This window comes from Crinia signifera, chromosome 7 (genome assembly GCF_055691185.1).
Source record: "Crinia signifera chromosome 7, ASM5569118v1, whole genome shotgun sequence".
Lineage (NCBI taxonomy): Eukaryota > Metazoa > Chordata > Amphibia > Anura > Myobatrachidae > Crinia > Crinia signifera.
In genome coordinates, this window is record NC_139223.1 from 115020405 (window position 1) to 115046991 (window position 26587).

Consider the following 26587-nt stretch of genomic DNA (forward strand, 5'->3'; position numbering starts at 1 on the left):
TATAACTGATAATAAAGAATAATACATGACTACATTTACAAAGCTAATGTGATTCCTTATTTAGAGCTGAAAAATGGGACAATTTATCTTTATTGTTACAACCTTGAGGCCAAGACTAATATAACAGTATAATTATTTAACTTGAGATGAGGGAAAACGTATACATTGCTTTATGACGCTATAAAGGTGAGGAATGGAGCAATGAGGATTTTGTTGCACAATGGTAAATGCACACAGACACTTTCTTTTTACTATTGTACTATTGTTGTTATGTTTGGGAATGATGTCACGCTGTACATTGTGTGCACGGAATATTTTGTGTCTGATGCAGAGTAAATCTATGCCCATTTGTTAATTGTATCTTGCATATATTCACACTGCAGCAGCACTGAGCCCAGACAAGTATGGCTGATGATTCATTTATAGGCATTGCGATTGCGTCTACACTGATATCTAAAGCAGTGTAAGGTGCCCACACATGGCATTGAATTTATGAACAATCCAGTCTGTCACCCGAGTTACTTTCCAGAACACTTCTGTCCAAACAATATTATGCGCACACACAGAATGATTGTGTAAATGATCAGAGGATTTAATGTGTTGTTTAATGAAAGCAACTCATTAACACATTATTGGCACATTGTTCATCATGACTACACACGGAACCAGATCCCGTGTGCTAAATTCTACAAGACAGGTCGTTATTTTACAGGCATGCTGAAGGGATTAGCAAGCAAGATGAAAGAGCGGCGGGTACGCACATTGTATTGTTATCATGCCATCAAGTGGACAGTTTTAAATGATAGGGCATTCCAATTGGTTGAATATGCACCTGCTTGAAGTCCTACTTTTTTGCACCTTGTAGAAAGTATGAGGGGAATGTGTGCCCTGAAGGAACAAATCAGGCACACATGTAGAACTGATCAAATTCAACTAAAATAAGCTGCTCTTAGGGCGAGATGTACTAAGCCTTGAAATATGATAAAAAGGAGAGTGATAAATCATCAACCAATCAGCCTGTAACATGAATGGAAGCGGAATGGTTGGTACTTTATCACTCCCCATTTTATAATTTTTCAAGCTTAGTACATCTGGTACATTAGAAAAAAAAAACTGATGGAAATCTTACAATAAAATCAAATGATTTATTAAAATAAATGAATTAAACAGTGATTTCCAAACACGGTTTCCAAACACGGTCTTCAAGGCACAAGTCAGTAAATACGGCAGATTAGTAAATCTGTCGGAAAAAATAAGAGCGATGGCGGACATATTAATTTGTATTAAGAATACGAATATGACTGAGTCGTATTCATATTTTTAGTACATTTTCCCCCAGTGTATATCAAAATTAATAATTGATATGTATCAACATTCTGCAGGTAGAAACTATGTTATAAAATGTACATATGTAGATTTGGTCACATTGCTCAGAGATAATTAGACACAATTTTCCCTTAAATGTTGCAAAGTATACCCAATTCACCCAGAGCTCTGCATCCAGACCCTTATATTCACTGATCCAATGTTCCATATGCCCAGGTACATGTGTAGTGTACAGTATGTGCCACAAAAGGTGTCCCACATTGAATTACACATTATAACACATAGAATTACACATTATAACATTTAAACATACGTATCCACCATTTATATATGTTATTTTTTTTTGCATGAACCTTTCTACTCATGAGATCAATATCTTGATGAAAATCAACTGAATATCTGAATATCTTGGGACGCCTTTTGAGGTGCATATTACTGTATTTATTGTGTTTTTGTATTTGTCTTAGTCTAGTAGAGGTCTTGCTAGACAGGGACTTGCTGCCTATAGGGGAGCGCTAAGGAATCTACAGGTATATATACAGTAAAAAAAAAAATCCAACCTGTGTAATGGGCCCTACATATGTAAGGACCATTACACAGGACCATCACACAGGACCATTACACAGGACCATCACAAATGAAACATTTTAGTACAGTAGGTTATCTACTATATAAAAATGAAAATGTGTCTGTCATTCTGTCTTTCTATACAAATCCACAGTTTACAAGGGAAGATCATGAAATTTTACATATGCGCATATCAAAACACGGCCGAGGCAACAATTAAAAAAATCCCCAAATAAAAATGTATTACTGTTAGTTTTTTTATTAATAAAAAAAAAAAAAACATTTTTTGCTGCACGCTCATATGTAAGTTCCAGCATAACTCCGGAATGACTTCAGCAATTTACACACAACTTGGTACACATATTAGTTATAAACTGGGAACAAACACTGTGGGGGTAGGACACCCATAGCATCTCTAGGGTTGATGCAGAAGCACAGAGTATTTCAGCTTACAGGGACATTTTGGAATGACTGGAGCAATTTACACCAAACTTGGTACACATATCAATTACAATCTGTGAACAAATACTGTGGAGGTAACACACCCCTAGAAGTGAGGCTCCAGCACAGAGTATTTCAGCAGACAGCATAACTCTGGAAAGGCTGGAGCAATTTACACCAAACTTGGTACACACATCAATCACAATCTGTAAACAAGTACTGTGGAAGTAACACACCCCTAGCACCACTAGGGATGGGGCAGCAGCACAGATCATATCAGGACATGCATGATATGTCAGTGATGACAGGTCTGCATGTGACAGGGACAGTGACAATATGTGAGGAGGAGAATGGAGATAGCACAAACTCACACACAGAGTTAAATAGTGGCAGTAACAGGGTCTACCAGCAGCACAGAGTATATCAGGAGATGCCTAATAAATACTGTTGCAAATTTCAGCCTTGATGCCCCAAAGTGATAAGCCTCAGGAAATATTCTGTAATTTGTAACAAAATATAGGGAGGGGATGGTGGATTTTCTTTTTTGCTGGATCTACTGGTCAGTCATGGTTTATTACAAAAAATGTGTGTGTACTTTAACCCCTTCCTGACAGAGCTAGTTTTTGCGTTCCTGACAGAGCCATTTTTTTCAAATCTGACATGTCTCACTTAAGTGGGGATAACTTTTTTTTGCTTTTACTTATCCCAGTGATTTTGAGATTGTTTTTTCGTGACACATTGTACTTCAAATTAGTGGTAAATTTGGGTCGATACAGTCTGTGTTTTTTTGTGAAAAATACCAAAATGTCGTGAAAAAATGGAAAATTTAGCGATTTGCAAAATGTTAAATTTTCTGCTTGTGAGACAAATAATCTTACCACTCAAAATAGTTAATAACTAACATAGACCATATGTCTACTTTATGTTTCCATCATTATTTCAACTTCCTTTTAATTTTTTTGGACACTAGGAGGCTTACAATATGAATAGCAAATTCTCAAATTTTCAAGAAAATTTCAAACACTGATTTTTTTAGGGACCAGTTCAGTTCTGATGTGACTTTGAGGGACTTGTATGTGAGACACCCCCATAAATGATGCCATTTCAAAAACTGCACCCCTCACAGTATTCAAAACAGCATTTTGGAAGTTTGTTAACCCTTTAGGTGTTTCACAGGAATTAAAACAAAGTGTAGGTGAAATTTCAAAATTTCATTTTTTTTTGCAGATTTGCAATTTTAATACATTTTTCTAAGGAACACAGTACATTTTACTAGAGAAATGTGACTAAAAATTGATTCCCCCAAATCTTTTGTTTTCATAAATATCCTATATGTGGCCCTAGTGTGCACGTTGACCAAACCACAGGCTTCATAATAGAAGGAGCACCTACTTGATTTTGGAGCCTCCTTTTTATGAGATTATTTTTTAGGCACCATGTAGGTTTCTAGGCACCATAAGATGCTAAAATTTAGGAACCCCCCCACAAGTGACCCCATTTTGCAAACTACACCCCTCAGGGAATTCATCTAGGGGTATAGTGTACATTTCAAACCCCCAGGGGTTTCACCAATTGTGGTCCAACTGGGCAGTGAAAATGAAAAATTAAATTTTTTACACAAAAATGCAGTTCTGGCTCAAAATTTTTCATTTTCACAAGGAATGAAGGAGACAAAGCCCCCCAAAATCTGTGCCCCAATTTCTACCGAGTACGGCAATGCCTCACATGTGACCAAAAAATACCAGTTGGGTGCATGGCAGGACTCAGAAGGGAAGGAGTGATTTTTGGATTTTGCAGCTCAGATTCTGGTGGAATTTTGGTGGGTGCTATGTCGCATTAGCAAGACCCCCCAAGCACCAATACAGTGGAACCCCCCCACAAGTGACCCCATTTTGCAAACTACACCCCTCAGGGAATTCATCTAGGGGTATAGTGTACATTTTAAACCCCCAGGGGTTTCACCAATTTTGATACAAGTGGGCAGTGAAAATGAAAAATTAAATTTTTTTACACAAAAATGCAGTTCTGGCTCAAAATTTTTCATTTTCAGAAGGTATGAAGGAGAAAAAGCACCCCAAAATCTGTGCCCCAATTTCTCCCGAGTACGGCAATGCCTCACATGTGACCAAAAAGTACCAGTTGGGTGCATGGCAGGACTCAGAAGGGAAGGAGTGATTTTTGGATTTTGCAGCACAGATTTTGGTGGAATGAATGGTGGGTGCTATGTTGCACCAATACAGTGGAACCCCCCCACAAGTCACCCCATTTTGCAAACTACACCCCTCAGGGAATTCATCTAGGGGTATAGTGTACATTTCAAACCCCCAGGGGTTTCACCAATTTTGATACAAGTGGGCAGTGAACATGAAAAATTACATTTTTTTTACACAAAAATGCAGTTCTGGCTCAATATTTTTCATTTTCACAAGGAATGAAGGAGAAAAAGCACCCCAAAATCTGTGCCCCAATTTCTCCCGAGTACGGCAATGCCTCACATGTGACCAAAAAATACCAGTTGGGTGCATGACAGGACTCAGAAGGGAAGGAGTGATTTTTGGATTTTGCAGCTCAGATTCTGGTGGAATTTTGGTGGGTGCTATGTCGCATTAGCAAGACCCCCCAAGCACCAATACAGTGGAACCCCCCCACAAGTGACCCCATTTTGCAAACTACACCCCTCAGGGAATTCATCTAGGGGTATAGTGTACATTTCAAACCCCCAGGGGTTTCACCAATTTTGATACAAGTGGGCAGTGAACATGAAAAATTACATTTTTTTACACAAAAATGCAGTTCTGGCTCAAAATTTTTCATTTTCACAAGGAATGAAGGAGAAAAAGCACCCCAAAATCTGTGCCCCAATTTCTCCCGAGTACGGCAATGCCTCACATGTGACCAAAAAATACCAGTTGGGTGCATGGCAGGACTCAGAAGGGAAGGAGTGATTTTTGGATTTTGCAGCTCAGATTCTGGTGGAATTTTGGTGGGTGCTATGTCGCATTAGCAAGACCCCCCAAGCACCAAGACAGTGGAACCCCCCCACAAGTGACCCCATTTTGCAAACTACACCCCTCAGGGAATTCATCTAGGGGTATAGTGTACATTTCAAACCCCCAGGGGTTTCACCAATTTTGATACAAGTGGGCAGTGAAAATGAAAAATTACATTTTTTTACACAAAAATGCAGTTCTGGCTCAAAATCTTTCATTTTCAGAAGGTATGAAGGAGAAAAAGCACCCCAAAATCTGTGCCCCAATTTCTCCCGAGTACGGCAATGCCTCACATGTGACCAAAAAGTACCAGTTGGGTGCATGGCAGGACTCAGAAGGGAAGGAGTGATTTTTGGATTTTGCAGCACAGATTTTGGTGGAATGAATGGTGGGTGCTATGTTGCACCAATACAGTGGAACCCCCCCACAAGTGACCCCATTTTGCAAACTACACCCCTCAGGGAATTCATCTAGGGGTATAGTGTACATTTCAAACCCCCAGGGGTTTCACCAATTTTGATACAAGTGGGCAGTGAACATGAAAAAATTACATTTTTTTACACAAAAATGCAGTTCTGGCTCAATATTTTTCATTTTCACAAGGAATGAAGGAGAAAAAGCACCCCAAAATCTGTGCCCCAATTTCTCCCGAGTACGGCAATGCCTCACATGTGACCAAAAAATACCAGTTGGGTGCATGGCAGGACTCAGAAGGGAAGGAGTGATTTTTGGATTTTGCAGCTCAGATTCTGGTGGTATTTTGGTGGGTGCTATGTCGCATTAGCAAGACCCCCCAAGCACCAATACAGTGGAACCCCCCCACAAGTGACCCCATTTTGCAAACGACACCCCTCAGGGAATTCATCTAGGGGTATAGTGTACATTTCAAACCCCCAGGGGTTTCACCAATTTTGATACAAGTGGGCAGTGAACATGAAAAATTACATTTTTTTACACAAAAATGCAGTTCTGGCTCAAAATTTTTCATTTTCACAAGGAATGAAGGAGAAAAAGCACCCCAAAATCTGTGCCCCAATTTCTCCCGAGTACGGCAATGCCTCACATGTGACCAAAAAATACCAGTTGGGTGCATGGCAGGACTCAGAAGGGAAGGAGTGATTTTTGGATTTTACAGCTCAGATTCTGGTGGAATTTTGGTGGGTGCTATGTCGCATTAGCAAGACCCCCCAAGCACCAAGACAGTGGAACCCCCCCACAAGTGACCCCATTTTGCAAACTACACCCCTCAGGGAATTCATCTAGGGGTATAGTGTACATTTCAAACCCCCAGGGGTTTCACCAATTTTGATACAAGTGGGCAGTGAACATGAAAAATTAAATTTTTTTACACAAAAATGCAGTTCTGGCTCAAAATTTTTAATTTTCACAAGGTATGAAGGAGACAAAGCACCCCAAAATATGTGCCCCAATTTCTCCCAAGTACGGCAATGCCTCACATGTGACCAAAAAGTACCAGTTGGGTGCATGGCAGGACTCAGAAGGGAAGGAGTGATTTTTGGATTTTGCAGCACAGATTTTGGTGGAATGAATGGTGGGTGCTATGTTGCACCAATACAGTGGAACCCCCCCCACAAGTCACCCCATTTTGCAAACTACACCCCTCAGGGAATTCATCTAGGGGTATAGTGTACATTTCAAACCCCCAGGGGTTTCACCAATTTTGATACAAGTGGGCAGTGAAAATGAAAAATTACATTTTTTTACACAAAAATGCAGTTCTGGCTCAAAATTTTTCATTTTCAGAAGGTATGAAGGAGACAAAGCACCCCAAAATCTGTGCCCCAATTTCTCCCGAGTACGGCAATGCCTCATGTGTGACCAAAAAGTGGCAGGACTCAGAAGGGAAGGAGTGATATTTGGATTTTGCAGCACAAATTCTGGTGGAATGATGGTGGGTGCTATGTCGCATTAGCAAGACCCCCAAAGCACCAATACAGTGGAACCCCCCCACAAGTGACCCCATTTTGCAAACTACACCCCTCAGGGAATTCATCTAGGGGTATAGTGTACATTTCAAACCCCCAGGGGTTTCACCAATTTTGATACAAGTGGGCAGTGAACATGAAAAATTACATTTTTTTACACAAAAATGCAGTTGTGGCTCAAAATTTTTCTTTTTCACAAGGAATGAAGGAGAAAAAGCACCCCAAAATCTGTGCCCCAATTTCTCCCAAGTACGGCAATGCCTCACATGTGACCAAAAAATACCAGTTGGGTGCATGGCAGGACTCAGAAGGGAAGGAGTGATTTTTGGATTTTGCGGCTCAGATTCTGGTGGAATGAATGGTGGGTGCTATGTGGCATTAGCAAGACCCCCGAAGCACGGTGAAATTATGAACCTAATATTCCATAGATGTGTGGTATATTTTAAAACACTCCTTTATACATAGGCCGGGTTTGTCGGGGCAAGTGTCACACTGGAAAATAGTTTGCTTTCTTATTCCCTTTTTATAGCAAACTTTGCACCTTTTTTGTGTCCTGCCCTTTTTTCCAGTGGAGGGGATTTCATCAGGAAAATGCTGCCCTGGTACAATACGGGGGCCAGTACTAGAAGTACTGGGGCCCTCTGCCTGCTGGTTCCCAAATATTAGGCCCTTTATGACTTCCTCTTGAAAGTGCATAAATGTCCCCCTCTGGCCGGTAGAACGGAATAGCACGTAAGCGTTATACAGTGCCATCTGGATGATATACACGGCCACCTTCTTGTACCAGATTTTTGTTTTCCGCAGGGCACTGTACGGCTTCAGTACCTGATCTGAAAGATCAACTCCGCCCATGTACCTATTGTAATCCAGGATACAATTAGGTTTGGAGGTGTGGGTACTGGTACCTCGTACAGGGATGGAGGTGGTACTGTCTCCGTGAATTGTTGTCAGTATAAGGACATCCCTCTTGTCCTTATATTTGACCAACAACATATTTTCGTTGCATATTCCCCTGCTTTCACCCCTTCTCATTACTTGGGCAATGTGCGTTTTTGGGAGGCCTCTTTGGTTCTTGCGCACAGTACCGCAAGCTGCTGTACCTCTTGAACCAAGGGCCTTAAACAGGGGGATGCTGGTGTAAAAGTTATCCACATAGAGGTGATAACCTTTATCCAGGAAGGGGTGCACTAAATCCCAGACAATTTTCCCACTAACACCTACGAGGGAGGGGGGGCATTCTGGCGGTTCAATTCTTGAATCCTTCCCTTCATAAACCCTAAACCTGTGGGTGTACCCTGAGGTGCTTTCACACAGTTTATACATTTTTATGCCATACCTTGCCCTCTTACTGGGAAGGTACTGGCGGAATTTAACCCTTCCTTTAAAATGTATAAGGGACTCGTCGATACAAATAAATTTTTCAGGGATGTACACCTCTTCAAATTTGGCACTGAAATGATCAATGACCGGCCTGACTTTGAATAGCCGGTCAAAGGTGGGATCATCTCTGGGTGGGCACTGTGCATTATCGGTGTAATGTATAAATTTAAGAATTGTCTCAAATCGAGTCCGGGTCATGGCCATACGGTAAAATGGAGTACTGTACAGAACATCTGTACTCCAATATTGCCTAATTTCTGGCTTTTTTACTATGCCCATATGAAACACCAGACCCCAAAACGTCATCATCTCTACTGCATCTACAGGGGTCCACCTAGCAAATGATGACGTGGGGTTTTGAGCAATAAACTGCTGGGCATATAAATTAGTTTGGTCCACCATTAAATTTATAAAATCATCAGAGAAAAATAATTTGAAAAAGTCAATTTCTCTGAGACCTGTGGAATCAAATTGGATTCCTGGCATGGCCAAAAACTCAGGAACCTGGGGCTCAAAATTGTCTGGTGGTGGGGTCCATACGAGATCAATTATTGGGGGGGGGGTCTCAGCTGCTCTACGGGGGCGTCTTTGAGGGGGTCCCTCATCACCAGAGGAGGAAGAGGAGCTTAAGGCAAATCCTTCAAATTCCCCGCTTGCATCACTGGCTGTGTCAGAGTCAGAAGCAAGCATGGCATATGCCTCCTCCACTGAATACATTCTCCTGGATGACTGGGAGGACATTTGGGAGGACATTTGGGAGGACATTTGGGATGCCATTTTTATTTTTGTGTTACTGGTAGTGAAATGTTTCAACACGTGTATAGTGTAGGGGGGGGTACAAACTTTATTTCAATCCGGGGGGTATGTAGTGTGTAGTGTGTATGTAGTGCAGAAAAAAAAAAAATACTTTATACCAATAAAAAAAAAAAAAATGAAGGGGTTAAAAATAAAAAATTTAAGGGGTTAAAAAAAAAAAAAAGGTCCTGCGCCAAAAATTGAGCACAGATGTTGGTCAGTAACGTCTGTCACTGAACAGCGCTCAAAGGCAACAGGAATTTGATCAAAAAAAAAAAAAATAGATCAACCCTGTGCCGAAAAAGATGATCAGTGATGTACGTCACTGATCAGCGCACAGCGGCCACAGGACACCCACAAAATCACAGTGTGTGTAAAAAAAAATTAAAAAAAGACCCCACAGCACACACAAAAAAAAAAAGGTGATCAGTGATGCGACACTGATTACCAGTGAGGTGCAGCAGGTGCACAACCTTTGGTGCAACTGACAGGTATATATAAAAAAAAAAAAACCTCTGTACCCCCAAAAAAGTTGCTGATCACCTCAGATATAGTGATCAGCACAAAAGGCGGGGGCAGCAGACACAAAATTTAGCACTCTCTATCACTCTCTGTCACTATCTCTCTCTATCTCTCTATCTCTCACTATCTATCACTCTATGACACTGCAGCAGCAGCACTGACAGGTATATCTATATATAAAAAAAAACCTGCGCCCCCAAAAAGTTGCTGATCAGTTAATTTATACTGATCAGCACAAAAGGAGGGGGCAGCAGTCAGTTATATAAAAAATATATAGCACAATCTGTCACTATCTCTCTCTATCTCTCTCTCTCTATCTCTCTCTATCTCTCTATAACTATCACACTGCAGCAGCACAAAATATAGCACTCTGTCACTAGGCCTCTCTATCTATCTCTCTCTCTCTATCTCTCTCTCTCTATCTATAACTATATCACACTGCAGCAGCACAAAATATAGCACTCTCTGACACTATCTCTCTCTCTATCTCTCTCTATCTCTCTCTATCTCTCTCTATCTCTCTCTATCTCTCTCTATCTCTCTCTATCTCTCTATCTCTCTCTATCTCTCTATCTATCTCTCTATCTAGCTAGTACACTGCAGCAGCACAATTTCACAGGAAGGCACAAGTAGCAACAGGATCCAGGAAGCAGTGATGAAGCAGCGATCAGGTAAGTATGGAGCAAGTATGGAGCAAGGTTCTGGTCAGTATGGCGGCAGGGGGGTACGGTGACCGCACTGCACGCTATTCCAGACCGGAATGGCGTCTGCAGTGCAGTCACCGTTAGTTTAAATCCCCCTCCTTGGCTGTGATTGGTCCGTCGGTCCGACGGACCAATCACGGCCTTTGGGGGCGGGCGGGGTGAGGTGGGGTGACACCAGTGTCACCCTTACACCCCGCGGTGATTGGTGCTGTACTTTACAGCACCAATCACCTCTGATCCCGTGTCACCGGCGAACGTTATTCGCCGGTGACACAGGAAAACGCTGTGAATGGCTGTTCACACTGAACAGCCAATCACAGCGATCGCCGACGGGGGGGCGGCATCGCAGCCCCCCCTGGGCATGCACGGACATGTCTGCTGTCAGGGACAGCAGACATGTTGAAACTGTCACCGCGTCTATAGACGCGGTGACAGTTTAAATCCATGACGTACATTTACGCCATGTGTCGGGAAGTGCTTCCCGACCATGACGTAAATGTACGTCAAATGTCGGGAAGGGGTTAAAAAAAGAAACTAGTCAACATTTACAAAAGCCCATTTTGTCATAGAGGGTTATTCAGACCTGATCGAAGTTGTGTGACTTCGCAAGGCGGTTGATTATTGAATGCATGCACATGTGTATGGATCATATCGCACATGCTGGAGGCCAAACAGCAACAAAAATCAATCATTACTCTATTCACAATCCCCCCGCAACTGATAGGAAGCAGGAATTTTGTGGTGGTAGTGTAGAAATATGCCCCAGTGCTGGGACGACTTCTCCAGTCCCAGCACCGGATCAGTGAGGACAGCGGGCCCAGCAGGCTCCAGTGTAAGGCTCCAGTGTCCAGCTCTCCTGTTGGGAGCCAATCCCGGCTCATGGGAAGCAGCCGTGGCAAGCCAATCAGCACCCATCATGCTGCCCTCTGCCCCTTTCCCAGCGTCTGACATCAGACGCCGGCGGGGGTTTATAAAGAAAAACCCTGCCATGAGGAGGCAGAGAGTAGTAGGGAGATTCGCCGCGGGGATGCTGCCGGAGCCAGCAGCGACTCCAGAAGATGGCGTGAGCGTTGGACGTGACGATGGGATAAACAGTGAATATCCCCGGCGCCCACCGCAGCGGAGGAAGCCCCACTGGCCAGGATGGGCCTGCAGCAGAAGAAGGAAGAAGAAGCAGGCCGGAGAAGCCTCCTGGGAGTGGGAAGCAGAAGAACTGGTGAAGCTCCCTTCCGGGGGGGGGGGGAGAGGGGGCTCTCCCAACTTCAGGTAAGTGGCCAGCAACCCCTGCAGTCCCTCTAGACCACCAGGTTTTGGGCACTAGGCCCATGGCGCAGGTTCAGGCCCTCTCGGCCTGTAGGGACCTCAGTTGGGCCCTCCTAGCCTGTTGCCAGTTACGGTCGGGCCCTCCTGGCCCATGGGCAGCAGACCCGCAGGCCCACCGCAGCAGAGAGCCGGGCAGCATGCCCGTGTGCACAGGGAATGTCATGGTGGCTACTGTGGTGTGGCTGGGAGCAGCCAGGGGGAGGTAAGCCCTCCCTAGGGTTTGGTGCAGGGATTGTCTTGCTCGCATTGTACTTTGTTTTCACTGTGTATTTCTTTCTGGATATTTTGCTGTGTGTCAATCCAAGCAATCATGTTTTTTTCCAGAGTGTGTTTGTTACAGGTTGCGCGGGTGCTAGGCCCCGTGTTGTGCGAGTGCTAGATTCCGGGTTGCGCAACGCTAGGCCTTGGCATCGGAAGATCCGGCACTAGGTCGCAGGTTGTACGGGCGTTAGGCGCCGGGTTGCACGATGTTAGGCCATGGCATCGGAAGCTACGGCGCTAATTCGCAAGTTGCGCAGGCATTAGAAGCCAGGTTGCACTACTCTAGGCTGTGGCATAGGAAGATCCAGCGCTAGGTCGCAGGTTGCACGGGCGTTAGGTGCCAGGTTGTGCGGCGCTAGGCCGTGGCATCGGAAGATCTGGCGCTAGGTAGCAGGTAGCGTAACACTGCTTTGGGCCACAGGTTTCGCAGGTGTTTAGCCACGGATGAGTTCAAGTATTGCCCTGCCCTAGGAGGCAGGAGGCTAATTGTGCTTATTTCCAGGTGCCGGAACCAGGATCCCTGGTGAGTCAGGGGACTGGTAGACATCCGGTGAGTATAATTCGTGTTGCATTTGTTTGTTGTGTTGTTCATGCTCCTTTCCCTCCCCGTAGTGTTTCCCCAACCAGGTTACACCCGCCGTGCTCCACAAGTGGGTGTAACCAGTCTGAGGCCAGTAGTGAATACAAGGATGGTTGTAAAAACAACACAAATGGGCGCTGTGGTGAGTTGTGGTGTGGAGCTGCTACTAGTAAAGGGATTGAGGGTCCCTTTAAGAGAAGACAAAAAAATACACAAAAATAGTAGCGCTAGACAATATTAAAATTTAAACAACCAGTTTTAGACAAAAAACCACATCGGGCGCAAACACTATAATGATTCACCCTTGGAATTAGGGAATCTATAACGATTTTCACAAATGGCTGCTCCCAATTAGCAAATTGGATGATTTGCAATAGGTAGACACAATAGGGGGAATGGGGGAGTGTGTATGACTGATCACACACACCCAGAGAGCGCCAGACAATTGGATAATTATAAATGTAATAAATTTATTTAAATAAACAGCAATAAAATATATCACATCAAATGCAACATATAATAAAATGAATAATATTAAAAAAGGTACATTACACTCCCATGGGATATATAGCAACAGGTGGTAGTCCCGATATTTAAGAATCTCCTTTTTGGTATAAAGTATACGTCAGATCCAGCTCAATTTATCACAGATGTTGAGTTTTTGTGTAAATAACACAACACATGAAGGATGTAGTAGCCGATATTTAAATATATGCTCAATCTGTTTAAGCAGACTGCTCTAGCTCAACCGCCGGCTGTCGCCGCCTGTTGACGACCAGCCAGTTTGTGTGTCGACGGAGAGCGAGCTGTCTGCCTCCGGCAATCAGCTAGGTTGTTGCACGCTGAATTGCCGGGAGGTTGGAGCGGTCCAGTGAATGTTGCGGGTAACTCACCCAGGACTTGTGCCGATGTCCGGCTAGCGTGTTCAGTGCTGGCGGCGCTGGGGAGACCTTAATTTTGCAGATAATCAGCTGGAAGAACAAACGTTTTCAGGAGCTGGAATCAATGACGCTGGAGCTGCAGTCACCATGGGAGTGCACCTTATCTCTGTAGCTTGGCCAAGCTACAGAGATAAGGTGCACTCCCATGGTGACTGCAGCTCCAGCGTCATTGATTCCAGCTCCTGAAAACGTTTGTTCTTCCAGCTGATTATCTGCAAAATTAAGGTCTCCCCAGCGCCGCCAGCACTGAACACGCTAGCCGGACATCGGCACAAGTCCTGGGTGAGTTACCCGCAACATTCACTGGACCGCTCCAACCTCCCGGCAATTCAGCGTGCAACAACCTAGCTGATTGCCGGAGGCAGACAGCTCGCTCTCCGTCGACACACAAACTGGCTGGTCGTCAACAGGCGGCGACAGCCGGCGGTTGAGCTAGAGCAGTCTGCTTAAACAGATTGAGCATATATTTAAATATCGGCTACTACATCCTTCATGTGTTGTGTTATTTACACAAAAACTCAACATCTGTGATAAATTGAGCTGGATCTGACGTATACTTTATACCAAAAAGGAGATTCTTAAATATCGGGACTACCACCTGTTGCTATATATCCCATGGGAGTGTAATGTACCTTTTTTAATATTATTCATTTTATTATATGTTGCATTTGATGTGATATATTTTATTGCTGTTTATTTAAATAAATTTATTACATTTATAATTATCCAATTGTCTGGCGCTCTCTGGGTGTGTGTGATCAGTCATACACACTCCCCCATTCCCAATATTAAAATTTAACACATTTAATACATATAGTGCGCATACAATTTAAAGCTCTCACGTCTTGTGTTTCCCTTAGTAGAAAAAGAGTCTTTAAATAAGTAATGGGACCTTAGCACTGATAATACTGGTGGCAAGAGCACAAAGTCCATCATCTCAAAGGCCCCAGTACCAGCGTGCACTCAGTCTCTCATTTTGCGAGAGGTATATAAACCCTCAACAAATGCCCTACAATATCCTTTGATAAAGCTGCACTTTGATGCAGCAAAACGTGTCAGGCACCATTGCACCAGCTACCTACCTACCTGCCATCCACCTACTAATCCAGGATCCAGACCAGCCGCCACCGGAGTGTTTCCATCTTCAAAAAACGCTTTTTCAAAAACTTTGGGGATAATTTCCTCACTGCCAATTGTTGGACTTTGCTGACATGCAATCCTAAATGGAATAACCCACTTTTGGACTACCTTTGTGGTAAATATACTGTACCTCCACTCCCTTATTATAAGGAGACTTTCTATTGCTTTTCCCGAAAATTAGGCGGCATACTAGGAATGGACCCTACTGTAGGCAGTTATTCATTCGAGGTGCTGGTGCAAATGTATTCATTTTAAATTGTATGTGCACTATATGTATTAAATGTGTTAAATTTTAATATTGTCTAGCGCTACTATTTTTGTGTATTTTTTTGAGGCCAGTAGTGCCTGTGATGACCATTCCCTTCCCCCTATAGAGGGATTATTCCCCCGTTTCTCCTACAGGTAGCGTTGCATTAGAAGCCAGTGGAGCAAGAGGGAAGTAACGGGACCATCATCATCCCGAAGGTTAGAGATGGAGGGCAGCGAGGCGAGTACGTGCAGCGAGTGTTGGCGCAGGCCTCATCCCCGTGCCTCTTACAGTAGACAGAAGTTTTCTGGGATTGTTCGGAAAAACACAGATGTGCCCCATTTTCTGGGAGGGTCTGTGATGTCAAAACCGGTCTCGATCAGCCTGATTCTGGATTTGCAGCTGGTCGTCAATCTGCGATATTTTCGCAAGTCATACGCAGACTCTGTCTGGACGGCAACTAGCAAATTTTACCCGCAGCGATCATGTATAAATCAGGCCCATAATATTTTAAAATGTTAAATACACTTTTACATTAATGGATTGCACTGTTTTTCTCCCTTACATCTGTCTGTGATATTCAACAATCACTAGTGGATGACTGTATTTCTGAATCTCTCTACACAGAATCTGTCAATATACTGTATCACCAACTCAGTTGTAGATAAATTACACAAAACCAGGCAGAGATGCGGAAAGACCTCCTTGACTTTAACCAGATGCAGGATTGATTCCTTATCATGACAGGTGATTGTACTCCTTTATCCCATTAGATACAATCACTCGTGGTTCAGTAATGCAACTTCCTCCAGCAGAACAGGTCAACCTGCCTTAACCTTATCAGGTCTTCTAAATAGATTGTTTCTCCCCTTTTAAAACAAACTGCCTAACACTGCCTTCAGCTCTGAAATTACTGCAAGATTAAAAATGTCATAATGATTGTGTTCGTTCTCACAGCTCTGTCTCGATGCTCTCACACACACAGCAGGGAGGCAGTGAATGGAAGAAAGGAATATGCAGTTTACAAGGCAGGCAGGAATAAAAGTTAAATTTCTTTGTCACTGGCTGTCATTAGGGAAAAGACTATGTGACTGTTTTATCACCAAAGCCCTTTTTTGTATAAGAAATGATTTGTGTATATCACAGCTTCTATAAGGAGATCACTTAAACACTTAATTCAGCATACTTGCCGTAAACAGCACTAGATATGAGCTACAATGACTAAAGATTAGAATTAAATCCTTGCAGTAGAATCATTGTATATTTATATTTTCAGTTGAGCTTAACTACAACATTCTCATTTACTCTGGTTTAAAAAATTCTACACCAAAAATGCAACATTACCTTGTCCAGCATCCTTGATCCCCACTGAGGACCTTTTTCAGGTCCTTATGGTAGACCATATGCGGTCGCACAGGGGTGATGTTTAGTCTCTACACGTGCACAGATGCATTTCTGCGTGCAGATGCTGTGCCCACGGAGAACAAACTGTTCACTTTGTGCACGTACCCAACCTTGCGGCCAGTGGGCGGGGGGCAGCAGGCAGGGGTGCTCGCCCATGGGAACTCCAAGCATTACATGGGTGTTCCCATGAAAATGTTGGGCGTTCGAATGAGAATCGTGCGGTGACGTGGGTGCCAGGGGCGGGTAGCTGACATCACCGGATTTGCAGTTTCGGCAAAAACGTACACGCATATAAAAGTGACCTGAGAGTCGGCAACCATCAAAAGATGTGGGAGGTTCCCACTGGCATGCGAATAAATGTCTATGTATGCGAACGTATGTGCCGTGCAAATGGTGGGCCGGCATACCACCATTCACAGGGCAGGTTCTGGTTGACTCGCAAGGATACAAATTTGCATCCAAACGAATCAACCAGAATAAACCCCTGAGTCTCTGCATAAACCAGTGGTTCCTAAACTGTGTGCTGTGGCACCCTGGGGTGCCTCAAAGCACTTGCAAGGGTGCTCTGAGTTGGTAGTCTAGTACTATTTTAAATTACTTATGGTCAATGTAATAGAAAAAAGTTTGTGGCTTCCAAACATAAAATATGTGGACAAAGAGAAGGAAATCATGTCCCTCACCACAAAATTGACCCTAAGAATGTCATATAAAAACAATTTGATTAATTTAATATTATTTTGGAAAATCCTCAATCAGAAACTTTTGGACAAGGGGCGCCAAAAAAAAAAAGTTATACTCTAGGATGCGTGATTTGAAAAAGTTTGGCAACCCCTGGCATAAACGATGACTAAGATAAGATTACCAACCAAACTGTATTCATTGTATATTCTCTGTAATTTTATTGTTTAAAGTGGATGAATTATCTATATTTAGTAAGTAACAAGACATTGGTTCCCCCGGCACACTGAATAGTTTTAGCAACCAATCTTGAACACTACATGATAATAGAATTCAGAGATATTGGTTACATATACCTGCGCAGGTGCATGATATGCCCCCAAGCCGCGTCAAGGCTTCTCTGTATATTGGGGGTCCCTAGCGCTATATCTAGGTGCAGGGTGTGGCACCCCAAAAACTATCATAAGCTAGGAGGCCCAGCGCGGCATGCCAGTGATATACTAAGTGTTAATAATTAGTGATAGGAAGCCGAAGCTATACATAAAGAGAGAGATAAATTAAATGTAATTAAAATAAGAGAGAGAGAGTGTTAGTGAGGGAAAAGTGTTAATAGAATGTAAGGGCATGCCGCACTAAAGCCACCCTGTCCAATCCAATGATAGTTTTTGGGGTGCCACACCCTGCACCTAGATATAGCGCTAGGGACCCCCAATATACAGAGAAGCCTTGACGCGGCTTGGGGGCATATCATACACCTGCGCATATATGTAACCAATATCTCTGAATTCTATTATCATGTAGTGTTCAAGATTGGTTGCTAAAACTATTCAGTGTGCCGGGGGAACCAATGTCTTGTTACTTACTAAGTATTAACCCCTCCCTTGCATGCACCTGAAAAGTTTTACTGAACTAATTTGAGAATCTTCCACTATCTGTATGTATGTTGTGAGAGGCAGAGAGGAGCTTGCATTAGGCGGAGATGCAGGTCCTGATATGCCACATGGAGTAGTCTGGGGTTGCTCCAAGGTAGGTAGCTCTTAGTTCAGATATACCAAGTAAGGAGCCATTATCATGTGGCTCCTTGCTGACTAATTGTAGACCCAATTTAGGGTAACAGTGGTGTGGGGTGTGGTGCCCCTGGACTGGTTGGGCTGGGTGGCTTTAGTGCGGCATGCCCTTACATTCTATTAACACTTTTCCCTCACTAACACTCTCTCTCTCTTATTTTAATTACATTTCATTTATCTCTCTCTTTATGTATAGCTTCGGCTTCCTATCACTAATTATTAACACTTAGTATCTCACTGGCATGCCGCGCTGGGCCTCCTAGCTTATGATAGTTTTTGGGGTGCCACACCCTGCACCTAGATATAGCGCTAGGGACCCCCAATATACAGAGAAGCCTTGACGCGGCTTGGGGGCATATCATACACCTGCGCAGGTATATGTAACCAATATCTCTGAATTATATTATCATGTAGTGTTCAAGATTGGTTGCTAAAACTATTCAGTGTGCCGGGGGAACCAATGTCTTGTTACTTACTAAGTATTAACCCCTCCCTTGCATGCACATGAAAAGTTTTACTGAACTAATTTGAGCATATACCACTATCTGTATATGAATTATCTATATGAATCTTAAAGTAGGCTGTTGTTGGGCTGAATGAATAAAGAGTGTGTGTATTGGAGAGGGGGGGGGGGCAGTCTTGGGTGAGCTACAAACTAGTGAGGAAAGAAAGGTGGGTCTCAGAGTGGATATTCAGGCAGCAGTCAAGTTGTGGCAGTGTAAGTAGATATGGTGCAGGGGCAGGCTGGGCCGGGGGGCAGGGTGCAATGTGCCCCCCCCCAGGCCGCTCTGACAGGAGTGCTGCGGGCCGCGGACGCCTTACCTTGTCCTGCACTGTCAGTGGCCATTTTCCTGTAGGCTTTTAAAACATGTCTGCGGCTACAGGAACATGGCCACCAGTCTCCACGGCTACGTGGAGGAGGGCCCGGCCGCCTGTTCCCTCTCATCCACGCAGTGACAGACACTGGTTGCGGACATCATGACAATTACGCCGCCTGCGCGTCTGTACAGGAAGTAGCAGCAAGCAGGCTGGAAGGGGAGTCGGGGACCGTGGCCGGCAGTAGCAGCAGCAGGACGGCGACATACAGTAAGTGAGGGCGACATACAGTAAGTGAGGAATGGATCAAACTCACAAATAAAAAAATATATATTTCTGCTGTTTCCTGAGGTGTCCCCCTTTATAATAATGCCATGACACCACAGGCTGCTCCACCTGTATAATAATTTATGTGTCATGGCATTACTTTTATTATATTATACAGGAGGAGCAGCCTGTGGTGTCATGGCATTATTATTATACAGGGGAAGCAGCCTGTGGTGTCATGGCATTACTTTTATATTGGGGGAGCAGCTTGTGGTGTCATGGCATTATTATTATTATTATTATTATTATTATTATTATTATAATTATTATTATTATTATCATTATTATACAGGGAGAGCGGCCTGTGGTGTCATGGCATTATGCCATGACACCACAGGCTGATTCCCCTGTATAATAACAATGCCATGACACCACATGCTGCTCCCCCTGTATAATATAAAAATGCCTTGAAACCACAGGCTGCTCCCCCTGTATAATAATAATGCCATGACACCACAGGCTGCTCCCTCTGTATAATAATAATAATGCCATGACACCACAGGCTGCTCCCCCTGTATAATATAATAAAAGTAATGCCATGACACACAAATTATTATACAGGGGGAGCAGCCTGTGGTGTCATGGCATTATTATTATTATACAGGGTGAGCAGCCTGTGGTGTCATGGCATTACTTTTATTATACAGGGAGAGTGGCCTGTGGTGTCATGGCATTATTATTATGCAGGGGGAGCAGCCTGTAATGTCATGGCATGATTATTATACAGGGGGAGCAGCCTGTGGTGTCCTGTCTTTTACGCAATGGAGCAGCCTGTGGTGTCCTGTTTTTTTACACAAGGGTGCAGCCTGTGGTGCCGTGTTCTTTATGCAGGAGAGCAGCCTGTGGTGTCCTGTTCTTTATTTATGCAGGAGGTTGACACATGAAAAAAATCAACGTGGCTTTAAGTTGACAGGGTAATTATGTCTACACAAGCATTACGTCGACACTGGGATGGCCAACAATCTAAAGGTCCACATGGATTTTTCACGTTTTTGGTCCCGACAGTCAACACGGACACCGTATCGATGCACTGCATTGACTCTGCTTTGGGCACGGGGCCTTCCTATGCTCGGCACACTATTCGATTCTCCCTCCACAACCTAGTGGATGGAAGGGCATCAAATACCAAATGTCAGCACGTCGGCTCAGAAAAAAAAGTGAAAAACTCATGTTAAACTTTTGACTGTCGACTTCCCCAATGTCGACCTAATGTTTGTGTTGACCTAACAATCCGATCAAGTTAAAGCCATGTCAACTCTTTTCATGTCTCGACCTAAGGCCTGTCGACCTTTAGTGGTTGACCTAATGAATGTCAGCCTTTTCAAGGTTGACATAGTGACCATGTACCATTAAAACACCCCTTGTATGAAGGCTTGCAGGCAGAAGCAATGGATGGCTATCAAAGAGGAGGGGAGGTGCATGTTATCCAGGGATCGTGTTAATGGTCTGTAGATGATGTTCAGTCATTTGAATCTATTGGTGGCCCATATGTAGGGCCAGTATATCAAAGCAGTAGTAGAATGGGCAATGTGGGCATTATATAATGGTGAACTGCCACTCTTTCAATTTGACATTCAAAAGGGTGTGGCCATAGTTCCAACTGTCATTCCTGAATGTTGGGAGGTATGGAGAATGTAAAATGAGCTCTGTTTTAGACATGTTGAGCTTTAGCTATCATTGAAAAACCCATGAAAAGATAGCATAGAGACAGTCACACACACACAAGACATGGAGAGGCTAAAGGGTGAATGACATAGTTTATCAGCAGACAAATGGTAGTTAAGGGCAAATGAGCCAAAAATCAGGAAGTGGTTTTCCATGATAAAACTGGAAAGCGGAGAATACAGCCTTGTAGGAACCCCAAAGTCTCCAGGCCGTGGACAACGCTGAAGGACCCTCCAGACGGGAGAAGAACCCGTGCACGGTGCACCACCGGAGGTGCTTGGGACAAAAGCCTTCAACGACACCCTGCCACCTTCCTTGACCCAAGACTGTCCTCCCCCATCATGGGCATCCAGTGTTACCACCCCTCCACTGCAGTGCGGGACTATCTGGGCACCGCCCAACCCAGAACTACCAGACTGTTCAGAAAGTGCATTCCCCTACAGGTGACTGTGCCATCAGCCCGCTGTGTCCATTAGCCTTGCCTCGGCTATCAACAGCTGCTGCAACATAGATCACACAAGTGCAGACATTTTCTGTACCTTTTTCAATAAATACAGCTTTTATTTCCACCACTGGCTCACAGACTTGTCTGTCACAGTACGCACACAGTACCCATATATCACATCATATGTATGATAGGGCCTGAGCGCTGGTCACCAAGTATTTGCAAGTGAAGAACTATGCCACAAAAGCCAGTGAAGTCAATTTGTGCAAGAAAAGAGGATGAACAATGAAGTTTAAAGTAACTCCAAAAGATGTTTAGAAGAATTTGAGGAATACCCAAATTTTTCTGTTAGTAAATTGTTACTCACTGTTATGAGTGCAGTCTCAGCATGCAGAAACCCATTTAAAAAGTTGAGTAAGTAGTAAGCAAAGAAATAATTACTGTATATAAGTGGTTGCAAATAACTTGTTGAAGTATATACAGTAAATATATTTCTGCACTTATGGTAAAAAGCCTAGTTCAATGAGGTACTGTAGAATATGTTTTAGAACTGTAAAGCTTCTATTCTTTCCCTGGCAAAGGCAACTTAAAGGAGAACTCTTTTCATACAAGATTGTCTCCCAGAGAGATCTTATTATGTTTGTTGTCCTTGACTACAGGTAAACTCAGATCTATAGAATGTATAGACTTGTATATAAACAGTGGATCATTTAACATATGAAAGGTCATCTGAATGAAAGACATGAAATCTGAAGGTCTGTTAGCGTGGGTAAAGGGCCTGATTCAGAAATGCATGCTACTGGATTTGCAGCTACCATCCTGTACGCAGCTAATGTGCAAATAATATGGTAATGCTGACACCACCTGCAAATCGATTTGAAATGTCCACTAGTGTGTTTGCAGATCCAAGCACCTGCACACAAACACACAATGGTGGAGGCAGATCATTTACTAATCAACTCCATCAGTGGTTAAATTTGTAGGTTGTGGGCCCAAATAACCATTATAGCTGGTTTGGGCAAGAGCGGGCAATGCACCTGCTGCACCAATGGTAGTTCTGAACTCCTTGAAAAAGCCTATGGTCATGGAGAATGGCTACAGGAACTGATACAACATTTTCTGCACATGCAATTGCAGTTGTAGTTGGAACATGTCCTAAAAATAATCATGATATGAACGCTTTTTTGCCATCACTCCACATTCCTCCCCCAAATGGTTCCTTAATGTCAATCAAAACAAATCTCACTGCGAATGACATCACTAGAATACCATGGCTCATGTGCAGTGCAGCTGTCAACAATAGTTCAGTTCCATAAATACAGTACCAGCATTGCAAAAAACTCTGAGTAAGGCACCAAGCTCAAATCTACATCATTCTCATGTTACTATTTCATGTTTGGACCACTTCGAAATTAGTTTATATTAGATCAAAAATTCCAACAAGTTCTCTGCAATATTCAGAAAGCTTTTCAGTTTATCTCATCAAGGACACATGAACCACTGTATTTTAGTTGCAATAGTGAGTGCCCTCTTGTCTTAAGTTGGATACACACTGGTGTATAAATCATTACTGATATAGATGATGTCATTACCGATATTGTGTGCATATAGTCCACTGTGTCCGTTCAATATCACTAATTAATAATGCATGCGGCTACAGGTTGCTAATGTCACTCCCCCGTTATCTGCACATCTCATTCTGCTCAATCTGACAATATTGTCAGTGACTGCATGTACACAGCCACAGCTGAGAGAGTTAACTATAGAATCGCCCAGTGTTCACCCAGCTCTCCCCATGCAGCCTTATTATAATCAACAACTATTTAGCATAGTCCCAACTATATCATACCCACAGTATATACATTTTCACAAAATAATCAGAAATAGTAATAAACCACAGTTTAATGCTTGAGCACACAAACCAAAAACATTGCTTGAAACAATAAACTAGTTATGAGGGCCTCAATAATCTGTATTCTTTGTAAAACTGAATATATAACTTCAAGGCAATACTGTTTTAGAATATTTTATGTGGGAGAACCTATTTGCTTAGCACATTAAGATAGCTTTAGATAATGTGCTATTTTGGAATCACACAGTTAATGATCAATAAGGCAGCTTGACACTTAAGACTAACTGTGAATTGACCTTTGAAACTATCTCTGATATGTCCATAGAACTAATATCCGCACAAGGAAGTGAGATACTCACATAGCCAAGGAGATTGGGCTCAATGGTGTAGTTATCCTTGACAGCCACAATGTATATGAAGCTATGCAGTTTACGGGAATAATATCAGCAACAACAGCCTTGTGCTGACAAAATAGTTGTTATATTTAGTAGAAGGGACATTCTTGTAGAGCAGTTGATTTCAGGTCAGTTCACTTCATTTATACAACTGTCAAAGGGATAATATTCTATTGTATATCATCTCTCAGCATAGTCAGGAAAATAAATCTTCTATTCTTTATTAAGACTATTGTTATTCAAATACTTTAAAAATGGATTTTCTACAGTATAAATATAGATGCTTTCTAATTAGCATACTAAACATATATAATGATTTACTTAAAGCCATGTTTTGAAAGTATACTCTTATTTCCAAAATCAGAAACAATTACCAGGCAGTCAACAAATTATCCACTTTAAACACTTAACAATGTGGGCAAGTCATTTGTTTCAGTCTGCAGACATCCTGCCTTGAAAGCTATAAACTTCTGAGCCTTTGAACATGGATAGGATGCCCCTAATTAGTTTAATAGATAGCCTATGATGCTATACAGGAATACAGCCTTGGATTGTAACATTTACTATGTAGAAGGTTTACAATATCTTGTGACATCATATAAACACCTCCTGGTTGCAGGGCTTATGTGACAGCAGCATCTGCATCTACTTTGTGATGCCGGCAGAAAAGTGGTGATTGCATCAGTGCAAAGGCCATTTGAAAAGAAAGAAAAGAAAGCAAACAGAATTCTGGCCAGCACTTTATCCTCCCAAAGCAGCTTCTGCACACTGGAAGCCGGCGTCTGCTTGCTGCTGATGCTGCTGCTGGTGGTGAGGCAGTGGGTGTAGCCTGCTCCGGGATGTGGGTGGAGAGCGCACTGTTTGCCTATAAGGAGCTGTCCACCATCTCGGTGCTGAATCTCTATCCAGCTCTGTAGGCTGCATTCCTCTCCAGTTCGCCTGGCCGTTGGATGTGTCTCTTTAAGGAGTGTGTGTGCAGGGGATGTCTGCAGCTGAGCCTGGGCTACCTGGATGCTGCTGAGAGCCACAGGATTGCCTGAACGCAATACAGAGATCTGGTATAATTCACACACAAACTGTGTCAACTGGAGCAGAAAACATGGATTCAGAAGCAAAACTGTTTTGTGCTTTTCTGTTTGCTTGCTCTGCTACATGGCATCTTGGATCAACAGCTGCAAATTGTAAGTACTGATAGTGCAGAATTATCCCTACACAGACGTCAGAGTGCCCTGCTCACTGCCTAAAGGGGTCTATCACTATTGGGGGAAAAGTTAGTTGCCTTGATGGACTCTGCTTCTGATGCAACACGATCATTTCCAAGTGGTCTGGGATTTGCAAGCTGTATGGAATTGGTTTAGCCATTGCGTGTAGTTATATACTATGTACCTGTGTCAGATATAATGTATTTAATGTCTCAGGTACATTTTGCAATTGATTCTTAAGAATGGGTTCATAGTAAAATATTTACTATACATTCTGATTCATATGCTATGTCCAGTTAGTGTATGGGGCAGTGTGTACAGCAACGCGATATGGTCACAGCTACAGTAATTGTTTCATTCTAAATAATGGTGTATATTCCTGGAAATGGAACACCTAAAGATACTGAGGTACATTCATATTTGCACACATCAATAATGGTGATGATACCTTGATATGTGCCTATTAATTAGCATTTTACACCTCTGAAGGTCCTTAGAATAACATCCATTTACATTAGTTCCTCTTGTACAATATATAGAGGGATTTATGGTTGATGGGTTAATACATTTGACTTATTCATTCTATCCCTAGAAAGACAAGCACCTCCTGGTATTACGATGGGTGTCACAGATATGCTTCTATATGTTTTTATGCATCTGAATGACTATATCTAAGGTGTTCATGGATTACTGTAGATCGTGTGTGTGCAACTCCTCAAAGTTTAATGTGTGATCGAGTTCCCATCACTCCTGCAGCCATTGCTGATGCAGTCTGAGCCAGGGGACAATGTTTGTCATTCTAGAGGCACATACGCAGCTCAAACGTTTTCTTCCAGGTTATGTGTCCTTTTAAAATTGCAAAATACTTTAGATATACAGCACATACAAGAGAAGGGGCATGGTATAGACAGAACATTACAACATATGCATATGGTATTTCGAAGATATTACATTAGAATGTAATCACTGCTCTAAACTTTGTCCATTTAAGTCATATGTACACGTCTATAGAGTCAATACGTTAATCCATAGAATCAAGTACAGTAAGATGTAGTTTGTGTTATTTTCAATGCCAATAAAACTGCAGCAATTAGTGGTTTGGAATGTACACATGAATTTTTGTAATTTGTAGGATTTGATCATTTTTACATTGCCTTTGTATGAACTGAACACTAGAGGTCAGTGTTGCTCTTTTGCAAGATCATGTCAAATTCAGCAAACCACAATGAAAACACAGAGGAGCAGATTACACTTTGGATAAAGTATCAACAGCAGAGAAAAAATAACAGATGCATTTTATCTCAAGTCATATACAGCTAAGAAATATCCAATGGTGAAATATGTTGTTATGCTGAAAAATAACAATATTACACTTCTACACCCAGGCTTAGATGTTAACACCATACTATACAATTCTGGAACAAATGAGCTCAGCTAATATCTAATAATGTATATGAAACAGAAAAATAAAAAACATTTCAGCTCAGAAGCATCATTTTTTTTTTTAAATGTAAAAAAAAAATATTGGTTGTATATAAAACATATTGCAATTTTTGTATGCAACCTTCCTAGT

At 42.7% G+C, this 26587-nt stretch overlaps 1 protein-coding gene across 2 annotated transcripts in view; it reads left to right on the top strand.

Moving 5' to 3' along the window:
- Positions 1–24646: 24646 nt before the first annotated feature.
- CNTNAP5 (contactin associated protein family member 5) overlaps positions 24647–26587 on the top strand; it is a 469403-nt gene continuing 467462 nt past the window's right edge. For both annotated transcript variants that reach the window (XR_014450796.1, XM_083153658.1), the window contains exon 1: positions 24647–24993. Coding sequence is in view for 1 of the 2 variants with exons in the window: in XM_083153658.1 (XP_083009784.1) it covers positions 24912–24993 (82 nt within the window). In the remaining variant the exon portion in view is untranslated. The remainder of the gene's footprint in view (positions 24994–26587) is intronic.